At 42.0% G+C, this 12,110-nt stretch overlaps 1 protein-coding gene across 1 annotated transcript in view; it reads left to right on the top strand.

Moving 5' to 3' along the window:
- LOC144486009 (scavenger receptor cysteine-rich domain-containing protein DMBT1-like) overlaps positions 1-12,110 on the top strand; it is a 160,859-nt gene that overhangs the window by 68,666 nt on the left and 80,083 nt on the right. Inside the window, exons 6-8 of the mRNA XM_078204118.1 lie at positions 8,015-8,332; positions 11,591-11,908; positions 11,989-12,045. Coding sequence (XP_078060244.1) covers positions 8,015-8,332; positions 11,591-11,908; positions 11,989-12,045 — 693 coding nt within the window. The remainder of the gene's footprint in view (positions 1-8,014; positions 8,333-11,590; positions 11,909-11,988; positions 12,046-12,110) is intronic.

The raw sequence follows: 12,110 nt of genomic DNA on the forward strand, positions 1-12,110 counted from the left end.
ATTTTATGCTGGATTAAATCAAGGCAAAACTCACAACGGTCAACACAGGAACAAAATAGAGAACACAACACGAACTAGTGCCTAAAAAGACATGGCCAGAATAAACATTAAATTTGTAGCTCTATGAGTTTCACACCGCAATGAAAGACGGTGATGTGAGGGAGGAAATCATTTCAGAATACACGAGGGGTTCAGAACAACGTTATAGCTTCTGTTAGGACTCAGTACTCGAAGCACTTTGAGCAGCCGTTCAAATCTTTAGTTCGGCGGCATTTGAACTATGTGTGCTGTTATGGTGATCACACTACCAGAAGGACGTGGATGCTTTTGAGAGTGTGCAAAAAAGGCTCTTCTATACATCTTGCCTGGAGGATTTCAGGTATGAGGCAAGGTTGGATGAACCAGGATTGTTTTCACTGGCAGGACGCAGGTTCAGGGCGACCTGATTGAAGTCAATAACGTCATAAGAGGCATAGATATCGTGGATAGTCAGAGGCTTTCTTCTCAGCGTGGAAAGATCGACGACAAGAGGGCACAGGTTTAAGTTGATAGGTGGTAAGTTTAGGGGAGTCCTGCGGGGAAGGTTTAGCACAAAAAGGGTGGCGGGTGCCTCCCAATCATTGGCTCTGTCTACACGTCCCGCTGCCTCGGCAAAGCAGCCAGCTTAATTCAGGACCCGGCGCACCCCGGGCATTCTCTCTTCCACTTTCTTCCGTCAGGAAAATATACAAAAATCTGAGGTCACATACCAACCGACTCAAGAACAGCTTCTTTCCTGCTGCCATGAGACTTTTGAATGAGCCTACCTTGCATTAAGTTGATCTTTCTCTACACCCTAGCCATAAATGTAACACTACATTCTGCACGCTCTCGTTTCCTTCCTTTTGAACTGTATGCTTTGTCTGTTTAGCACGCAAGAAACAATATTTTTCATTGTGTGTAATACACATCACTATAATAAATCAAATCAAATCAAATGAAAAGAAAACACTGCCAGTGGAGTTGGTGGAAGCAGGCAAATTAGCAACATTAAAGGTGTATACAGATGAACGGGAGGCGATCAGAGGCATAGAAAACATGTATTGGCGCAGTTTTAGTAGGGCCTTTTTTCCTGTGCTGTATTGTTACTTTTTCTTTCTTTTTAAAAGACATCAGAGGTCCAGTGAACCTGAGATGGTTAGATCTGGAAACGCTGAGGAGATGTGACATGATTGTGGGTGTGAGGTACAAAATGGATATGCTTGAACACTATGATCCTAATTTAAAATTGAAGACGTTTGTTGAGCGGACTTCCTGTGTAGAGCAAGCAGAGCAGCGACGTTGAGGTAGATTTCTCAGGAATGGGTTAACAACGGGATATGTGAGAAAAAGTTTTAAAGAGTGAATAATGGAATATAGGCCAGAAGGAGAGTTAAATCTATGTAATCCTGGCTACAAAGCGAAAAATAGCACTTAAAGGGCTTATGAACGAGGCAAATGTGAGCCTTGATATTGGTCAAACTGCTCAGACTTGTGAAGAGGAGTTTGTGGGACAGAAAGGCCGTTTCCGTTAAAATACAGTTATGGCTTGTTTTGTGCGATTTGAAGCATAGAAAGGTTGGAGCGAAGTTATCGCTATTGAAGTTTCATTATGTTTTGCATTGTTGGAACTGATATTTTTTGTCGAAATTGTGTTATTCTGTGAATACCTTTGTTTGTGCAAGCGTGACTGACACAATTGTTTTCTGCAACAGTTCCTAAATACGAATAAAGGCACAGGAGATAAACATCTGTCCAGGAAGTATTCTGGTCCAGTGCGTTTTAATAAATAGCCGAGGATTAGAAACTTGCATTACGAGATACATGGGATCTGTTGATTTCAGTTGTTACGTTTTAAATGTCAGTGAAGTGATGGATTGTTACAGCTGACAGTGCTAACATCTGCAGGCAGAGGTAGGTTACTGACTTTTATTTAAGCTGAGCAGATGTTTGAATAGGAAAATATGATTTTTTTTGTTTTGGTATATTTTACTTCAGTCAAATACTGATGACAATCGAAACATATTTCGGAATTTTGAACTATACTCTTAGCTATCGAAAGGTTAGGGGTTGGCTCTGTGTGTGTGTGTGTGTGTGTGTGTGTGTGTGTGTGTTTATGTGTGTGAAGAAGAAGAAAGCCTGGAAATTGAATTGTTCTGCTCTGGGTGATGGTGCAGAATGAATCAGACATAGAAATAAGCATGAAACGTTGTGAGGTTGGTATAAGCCGAAATACTGAACTTCTAAATTAGATAGACCGAATGTCCCGAGTGTGTGTTGTCTACTTTATTGAATTCAGAGCAGCTATGTATTGTGCAATATTGCTGTATTATTATAAATAAGCACCAATTTGCGAGTTGGGTTGCTTACATGTGTGTATGACGAAGTGGTTAGTATTTTCTTTTGGGGGGGGATTGTTTTGAAGGACTGATTTTCAATCTGAAACTGTAGTCTTGCGTGGAAGAATTCAATTTTCTTTCGGTTAATAACCCTTTCAGGTCAATAACGCTTTCTACCTTCAGGAAACTAAAATGATACAATTATAATATATAAAACTAAACAGGAAATTATAAAATTATGAGGAAATTTCGCGCTGTTCAGTCCAGTGGGTTAATTTGCTCGTTTTCTGAATACAGAAAAAAAACATATGGCCCAGGACATCAAGAAAGTCTCCGAGTTAAGATTTTATCAGCAATACGCATTTCTGGCACAATAGCAATATAACAATGGGTGTTGCGCTGGTATAGTCGGTGCTAATTTCAGATATGAACCATGCAGCTTCAGATCATATTTTTTAACAAATATTAAATAGTAATTTTGAAGCCAATTTAGTGGAATAGTGTCATAAAGCACCGTGCAAATATCATAATGTAAACCACAGAATGATATATTTAAGGTTTTAGACACAGTAGACATTGGGTTAAACATTTCATCAGGAAATAATTGAAATTAATCCATTGCAACGTTCGCTTAGCAATCGGATAACGTAGGTACAGCATTCAGGAAACTGGTGATGAACTTGCAGTTTCCCTGACGAGCTTCAAAATGGAGGAATCCCCCTGCCCGGATGAATTGCATATCAGGCTGCTGTGGGAGGCGAGGCAGGATACTGCAGAATTTCTGAATTACTCTCTGGGGAAGGGCCAGTGGACTGGAGGATGACTAATATGTTTCCAATTTGCAAGAAGGGTGATAGAGATGAACAAAGTAATTACATATTTCTGAGTCCCACATCAGTGGTAGAGAAATATTGGAGAAAATTATTGAGATGAGAATTAGTATCCATTCGGATAGGCATAGGTTAATTATGGATAATCAGCATGGCTGTGTCAAAGGCTGGTCATGCCTAACATACTTGTTCCGACTTTTGGGAATGCAATCAAGTTTGGGGATGAGGAAAGTTCAATTGATGTAGTTGATATGGGTTTTAGCAAAGCTTTTGACATGGTCCTATTTGAGAAACAGGTTGTGAAGTTTTAAGCACGTGGAATTCAGGAAAACTTGGCGCGATAGCTCAGGAACTGCCTCGTAATAGCGCACAGATGGTAGTTTAGAAGACCGTTGAGTGACTGGAGGCCAGGGGCTAGTGGTGTGCCATGCAGATCACCACTGGGTCCTTATTGTGTATTATATACATAACTGATATAGACAGAATATGAGGGGAGTTTTAAACAAGTTTGCAGACGAGACGTCAAATGGGAGGGTGGTTAATACTGAGGAAGATGACCGTAATTTATCGAAATATGCAGATGGGTTGGTCAGATGGACAGAACAGTGACAGCAGGCATTTACCCCTGATAAGTGCAAGGTGAAGAAGAAACAACACCAGGACGCATTTAATGAATGGCAGGGAAGCTCGTAGGAACAGACGGATCATCGCTAATATTGGAACTGTACAGAACGTTGATTAGACCCCAAATGGAGTACTGTGTGCAGTTATGTTCAACCCATTATAGGAAGGATGTGATAACACTAAAGCAGGTAAAGAGGATGTTCAAAAGCATGCTGCCTGGGATGGAGAATTTGAGCTACAATGAGAGACTGGATAGGCTTGGATTGTTTTGTTTAGATAAGTGAAGACTGAGGGGTGGGGGCATATTTGAGGTATATAAGATTATGAGGGGCATGGACAGAGTGATTATGGAGCAGCTGATCCCCTTGGTAGAGCGGTCATTCACGAAGGGGCATAGTTTTTGAATATGAGCAGGAGATTCAGATGGGATCTCAGTGAAAAAAAATGTGTTGTGAATCTGTAATACACTGCAGCGGAATGTAGTAGAGGCCGGAAAACGTACAATCTTTACAAAAAATATTAGATGAGCACTTGAAATGTCATAAAATTCAAGAACATGGGACAAGTACAGGCAAATAAGATAAACGCGTCTTTAGTGCTGATTATTGTCGGTGCAGACTCAATGGGCCAAAGGTTCTTTTTTGCACTGTATGACTCCATGACTGTAATACTTTGCGGCAATCTTTCACGACATAGAATGTTAATCATATTAATCTTTGGATCCAGTGAAGTGCCGTCTTGTTTAACTTGCTGTCAGTTCGTACACAGCAGCATTGTCCTTAGCTTAAGGGTGAACGATTTTTTTATTTTCCAATTCTGTATCTGAACGTTAATTCTTTCAAATTCCCTGGTCACAAGCTGCAGTAAGACTGGTTAGGTTTTATCGTGTTTCCTTAACTTTTTGATCTGAAATTGTTTATCGTACATAGGGTCCTGTTTTTTCTGACCAAGATTCGGTGAGGTATTTGGTTTTTATACCTCTTTCGTCCCATCCAATAGCCACATCTTAGCTAATCAGTAGCTAAATTCATCAAACATTTAACTTTGCTAAGAAAGGTCATGGCAGGGCTTACACATCGCCCATAATCTCTTTCCTAGTACTACTAGCGTATTCAGTTTGATAAATCGAAATGGATTCTACTCAGAAAGGCAAATAGCATTTCGAAAGATATTCAACTTAGCACATTATCAAAGGGAGTGTCCGATGCTGGGAATAACATTAGTAACAGATTGAGATAGGAGATATCACACGTTTGTAATAATATTCGCATTATCTCCAAACATGCTGCACATTTAGAAAAACAATACAGGAGATATGTACATTTAATTCGAGCTATATTTTGAAGCCGAGGTTATATAGCGGGTCAATGCAACTTTACACAAGGTTGCTGAGTGGGTCATATAAAACAAAACATCAGGGCATGTTCTGCTTCTCTAACAATGTCCATCATGAAAGGAGCATCCTAAAAAAACACAAATAACACGCATCAATCATCATCACAATCACGGAAAATCTTTCTGAATCACCCAAAACTGCCTCTTTTATCCTGGCATCCAAGAAAAATTAAATCCCACCATTGGATTTACTATTCAGAGTTTATTCTCCTCGGTATCCCCTACCTTGACACCGTCAGTGTGTTCAATCTAATAACAGTTTCGCCTGCACCATAACATGAAATTGACATATCGAGTATCTCTCCAATATTTGATCATGCCCCATTCGAGCTAGCTTGTTGGCTTCAATCTCTTGCCCACTGGATTCCACTTCCACTGAAATCACACACGATTTTTATTCCTATTTCTCGGTTAGTTAATACTGTGCCGATTCTTCCTACATGTCTGTTCCCCTTTCCTTTGAGAGGTCCTTGCAATATATTTGAAACACTAGAATCATATTTACCGCACTACTAAACCACGGAAACAATCCTTAGTGAACGTGCCAAAGACAAACTATTGCTCCTTCTCCGTCCGTATCATTCTTCAGTTTACAATATAGTTGGTCATGGATCTTTTGTCGCAAAACGTCTGTCCACTGACTGAGGTTGGTTGGGAATGCAAGCTCTTGGTTCCACTCTAATCTATTCAATCAATATGATAGAATTATCAGCAATAATCTTCACTTTCCTCGACAATAGGATCTTGTGGTGTCCTCCAAGCATGATATCCTGATCAAAAACTGATTTGTATTTACCTGTTGTCTTTTAGTGGCATCCTGCGGAAAGAGCGTGTACATTTCCAAACAAACGCAGTGGACTGCAAATGCTGGAATCTGAAACAACAACAGAAAATGCTGGAAAGTCTCAGCATGTCTCTCAGCATCTATGGGAGTGAATAGAGCTAATGTTTCGAGTCCGGATGATCATTCGTCTGGCTGAGAGACTCGAAGTGTTAGCTCTATTCTGTCTCCAAAGGTGCTGTCAGAACTGCTGAGATTTTCCAGAATCTTCTTTTCTTGTTTCAGATGCCAGGATCCGCAGTATTTTCCTTTTGTCATGTCATTTGTCATGCTCGAACGACATCGAGGTGTCTTTCTCTGCACCTGTTCATACCGTCACTAAAGCTCTTTATTTCCTTTTGTTACCTTTTGTTACTGTTGGTGATTCAAATTCACTGGTAGTCCGTCTCTCCAAATCTATACCTTGAAAAGTTAATGTCACTCAAATTTCATCTGCCTATTGACCACCTTTGAGGACGTCTCTCGACCGCATCTCAAGAGGCGGCAGTGAATTACCTTATGTCCACACAAATGCTTTTGCAAAATCCTATGTTCTAACAGCTCGCAGCACACTTCAATTTCTACCACTTCTGGCCTTATGAAAAAAGCTAATAATTGTCAACACAACATTCGTTCGACTGTTCATAAAAATAACACAAATACTTTTAAACATCTTTTGGTTACCTGACTTTATCGAAGTTGATGTCAGATTTTCTTTGACGTCAAATCTGCAAAACGATTGGAATTTTGCATTTTGTGTTGCTAGCTAGCAATATTAATATACGTTATTGCTGAATAACATAAACTAATTAGAAAGCAATGGGAAATATCCGACTGATTTCGTGTTATACATGAACTAATCAAACATTGGCATGCAGTGACAATTAAGAATTGATTTGATTTGACTTACTATTGACACAAGCATTAGCATGCACTGAAAAGAATTGCTTCTTGTGCACAATACAGTCAAAGCATTGCGAACATCGAGAGGGAATGTTGTGTTACAATCATAGCTAGGGTGTAGAGAAAGATCAACTGAATATGAGGTAGGTCCTTTCAGAAGACTGATGGTAGCAGGGAAGAAGCTGTTTTTGACTCGGTTGGGACTTAACCTCACACTTTTGCATTTTTACCCGACGGAAGGAAGTGTAAGAGAGTCTGCCCGGGGTGCGTGTGGTCCTTGATTATGCTAGTGCTGTTTCGAGGCAGCGCGAAGTGTAGACAGAGTCAATGGACTGGAGGTTGGTTTGCAGGGTGGACCGGGCTTCGTTCACGACACTTGTAGTTTTTTGCATTGTTGGACAGAGCAGCAGCCATACCAAGCTCTGATACAGCCAGAAATAATGCTTTTTATGGTGCATCCGTAAAAGTTGCTGAGAGTCGTTGGGGACATGCCAAATTTCCTTCGACTCCAGAGAAAGTAGAGGCGTTGGTGGACTTTTTTAACTATAGCGTCGCCGTGGAGGGGTGAGGTCAAGTTGCTGGTGAACTGCTGACCTAGAAACATGAAGCTCTCGACCATTTCCACTTCATCACCTTTGATGTAGGCAGGGGCATTTCCTCCAATGAGCTTCCAAACATCGATGCCAATCTCCTTTGTTTTACTGACATTGAGGAAGTGATTATTGTCGTTCCACCAGTTCACCAGATTCTGTGTCTCCTTCCTGTAGTCCGTCTCATCATTGTCTGTCATCTGACCCCATTCGGTTGTGTTATCAGGAAACTTGTAAATCGAGTTGGAGGGAATTTGGCCACGCATTCATAGGTGCATAAGGAGTATAGAAAGGGACTGAGGACATGATCATGTGGGGCACCAGTGTTTAGGATAATTGCAGATGAGTTGTTGCCGTTCCTTACTGCTTGCCATCTCTGGTTCAGGACATCGAGGATCCAGTCACAGAGGGAGCACCCGATTCCCAGGCTACTGACCATCCAGTATTGGTGTTCAGTGGTGTTGAATATAATCCACCTACCTTCTTGCCCAACAGGACATGAACAGTTAAGACTATCAGACGGTGGAAACCGATGCGCTGGCCGAGTGGAGATTTATTACAATGGGACATGGGGCTCAGTGTGTGATGATTCCTGGGATGTCGCGGACGCCCATGTGGTTTGCAAACAACTGTCATGTGGAACTGCATTGGACGTTCAAGCACTTCCTGCTTCAAGTGGACCCAGTGAGGACCCAGTTTGGTTGGATGAAGTGAACTGTTCCGGGAACGAGTTGTTTCTATGGGACTGTCCCTCTGCATCATGGGGTAACCATGACTGTAATCATAAAGAGGATGTCAACATTATGTGTTCAGGTAACGGAGATTTCAATGTGTTAATTGTTCTCAAGACAAAAACATGAGTTCACGCAACAGATATTGCATTGATACAGATGAAAATGCAGCACACAAAAACAACCTAGAATGACGAATGGTTATTTTATTTAATTCTGCAGGAAACATAATTTTTCATCGAAACAGTTCTGTCAATGGGATCACGGCCCATTCTTCCACATTCCAATGAGTCGAGTCCTGAACGGTTTAACTATTCTCATAAGACAATCCCTCCATACTGGGGATCATCCGAGTGAAACTTCTCTGCACTGCCTCCAATGAACAATTATTTTCCTTCAGTAAGGGAAACGAAGTTGCTCACAGAAATTCAGATATAGTCTCGACAATGCTTTGTGAACTAGCAGCAAGACTAGCTGTATTGGCCATGCTAAATTGTCCCTCAGTCTACCCGAACAGGCGCCGGAGTATGGCGGCTGGGGAGTTTTCACTCTAAATTCATTGCAGATGTAAACCAAATTGTGACAATAATAAATACACTTAAACTTCCGCAATTTATACTACAGCCCCCTTGAAACAATGGCCATAATTGAATAAAGAAAATCCCAAAGCGTTTTATACATATATAAATAACAAGAGGGTAGCCAGGGATAGGGTTGGCCCATTCAAGGACAGCGGAGGGAATCTATGCGTGGAGCCAGAGGAAATGGGGGAGATATTAAATGAGTATTTGCATCAGTATTCACCACAGAGAAGGACTTGTGGGATGGTGAGTCTGGGAAAGGATGTGAAGATAGTTTGAGCCAGGTTGAGATCAAAAAGGAGGAGGTATTGGGGTTCCTGAGAAAAATTAAAGTAGGCAAGTGCGCAGGGCCTGATGGGATATACCCCAGAATACTGAGGGAGGCGAGGGAGGAAATTGGTGGGCCTTGAGAGAAATCTTTGTATCCTCACTGACGACATGGGATGTCCCAGAGGACTGGAGAACAGTGAATGTTGCTCCTTTGTTTAAGAAAGGTAGCAAGAATAATCCAGGTAATTACAGGCCGGTGAGCCTTACTTCAGTGGCAGGGTAATTATTGCAGAGGATTCTGCGAGACAGGATTTACTCCTAGTGGGAAATAAAATGACTTATTAGCGATAGGCAACATGGTTTTGTGAAGGAGAAGTCGTATCTCACTAGCTTGATCGAGTTTTTCGAGGAAGTGACGAAGATGATTGATGAGGGTAGGGCAGCGGATGTTGTCTCCATGGACTTCAGTAAGGCCTTTGACAAGGTCCCTCATGGCAGACTGGTGCAGAAGGTGAAGTCGCACGGGATCAGATGTGAGTTGGCAAGGTGGATACAGAACTGTCTCGGTCACAGAAAACAAAGTGTTGCAGTGGAAGGGTGCGTCTCTTAATGCAGGGCTGTGGCAAGTGACGTTCCTCAAGGATCAGTGATGGGACCTTTGCTGTTTGTAATATATATATATATATATATGATTTGGAGGATAAGGTAACTGATTTGATTAGTAAGTTTGCGGATGACACAAAGGTTGGTGGATTTGCGGATAGCGATGTGGACCATCAGTGGACCAGCAGCATATAGATCAATTGGAGAGTTGGACAGGGAAATGGCAGATGGAGCTTTATCCGGGCAAATGGGAGGTAATGCATTTTGAAGTTCTAATACAGATAGGAAATATACAGTAAATGGCAGAACCCTTAAGATTATTGATAGGCAGAGGGATCTGCGTGTACAGGTGCGCAGGTTACTGAAGGTGACGATTGCACTTTAGCCGAATTTACAGGCAACACAAAAAAAACGTGGACAGGCATGTTGCAACAGGCATGAAAACAGTTTACAATGAGAGCCTGGTAGGTTAACGCAGGAGAAGAAGGTCGTCACGAAGACATACAGCATGCTTGCCTTATTGGCCGCGGCATTGTGTTAAAGTTTGGCAAGTCTTGTTGAAGCTTTATAGATTCTTAGTTAGGCTGCACTTGGAATATAGTGTTCAATTCTGGTCGCCACAATACCAGAAGGATGTGGAGGCTTTGGAGAGGATACAGGAAAGATTTACCTGGGTGTTGCCTGGCATGGAAGGCATTAGGTGTTAGGAGAGGTTGGAGAAACTCGCGTTGTTGTCACTGGAACGACGGAGATTGTCAGGCGACCTGATAGAAGTCTACAAGATTATGAGGGGCATGGAAAGATTGTATAGTCAAAAGCTTTTTTCTCAGGGTGAAAGAGTTAATTTCTCGGGGGCATAGGTTTAAGGTGCGGGGGCGATGTTTAAAGGAGATGCACGATGCAAGTTTTTTATACAGAGGGTGGTGGGAACCTGGAACTCGCTGCCGGGGGAGGTAGTGGAAGCAGATACGATAGCGACTTTTAAGGAGCGTCTTAACAAATACATGAATAGGATGGGAATAGAGGGATATGGTCCCCGGAAGGGTAGGGGGCTTTAGATCAGTCAGGTAGCATTGGCGGTGCAGGCTTGGAGGGCAGAGGTGCCTGTTCCTTTGCTGGAATTTTATTTGTTCTTTGAATAATCCTTCCAGAACACCTGCTACATCTTTGTGCCAGCTTACTGTGCTTTTGCACATTTAACCCAAGTCCATTTGTGTTGCAGCTTTCTGAGGTTTTTCACCCTTTAAATATTATTTTGTTCTGTGCTCTCCCTTCCAAAATGAACAACTTCACGGTTTTTCACAATTTTTGACAACTATTTGGCCACTTATGTAACCTACCATGCTCTCATTGTAAACTGTTTTCATGCCTGCCGCAACATGCTTGTCACGTTTTTTTGTGTTACCTGTAAATTCGTCTAAAGTGCAATAGTTTCCTTCCTGCAAATCATTAAAATATGTTGCAAATAGTTGCCACCCCAGCGCTGTTCCTTCTGGAACACCACTGGATACTGGTCGCCAACCCGAAAAAGAACCCCATCTCCCTGCTCGCTGATTCCTGCCCGTTCGCTAATTCTCTATCAATGCCGAGTTACTGCCTCCAAAACGATGGGCCCTTATCTTAGGTCTTAACCCTTGGCGTTGTGGAATTCCTTGTCGAAATTCACTTTGGTTGAGAATTCCTTGAAAACATCTGTAACTTCTGCAAATGATCCAATAACAATGGACGAGAGTGAGATCATCACTTAATTTCGTGTGTTTTTTATTTACATCTTTACCCACCGAAACAACGACCAACAGGCAGTATTTTGAGTATGTATGACCTGCTCATCGATCATGCAGGGAGCTTACGAATGAACCATTGCACATTTCCAATTTCATTGGCAGAGTACAAAGAGTTACGGTTGGTGAATGGAAAGCATCGCTGTGAGGGGAGAGTGGAAGTGTTCTACAATGGCACCTGGGGAACAGTGTGCTCGGACAAACTGGATAACCATGATGCAGAAGTGATTTGTAAACAGCTGCACTGCGGCACCTTTTCTTACATTAATTATGACGCTCAGTTGTTCGGGCCAGGAACCGGACCCATATGGCTCGATAAGATTGAGTGTAATTTAAATGAGAGAACCCTTTGGCAGTGTCAGACAGACCCTTGGGGTAAACACAACTGTGAGCACTCGGAAGATGCGGGTGTTGTCTGCTCAGGTAAGCCAGCACAAGTATAAATCATGTAGCCTTTTCAGACATTGGTGCCCAATTCAACTATATTTTCCTCCTCCTAACAGAATCCATCGTGGGTAAAGAGGAACCCGACAGACCAGCGGAATGCGATCGCAAATCAGGTGTTTGCATTTCTTCATTGCACTGAATATTTGGGGTACTCGTCGCTTTAGGAATGGAGATGTCA

Source organism: Mustelus asterias, unplaced genomic scaffold, assembly GCF_964213995.1.
Source record: "Mustelus asterias unplaced genomic scaffold, sMusAst1.hap1.1 HAP1_SCAFFOLD_264, whole genome shotgun sequence".
In the NCBI taxonomy this organism is placed as follows: domain Eukaryota; kingdom Metazoa; phylum Chordata; class Chondrichthyes; order Carcharhiniformes; family Triakidae; genus Mustelus; species Mustelus asterias.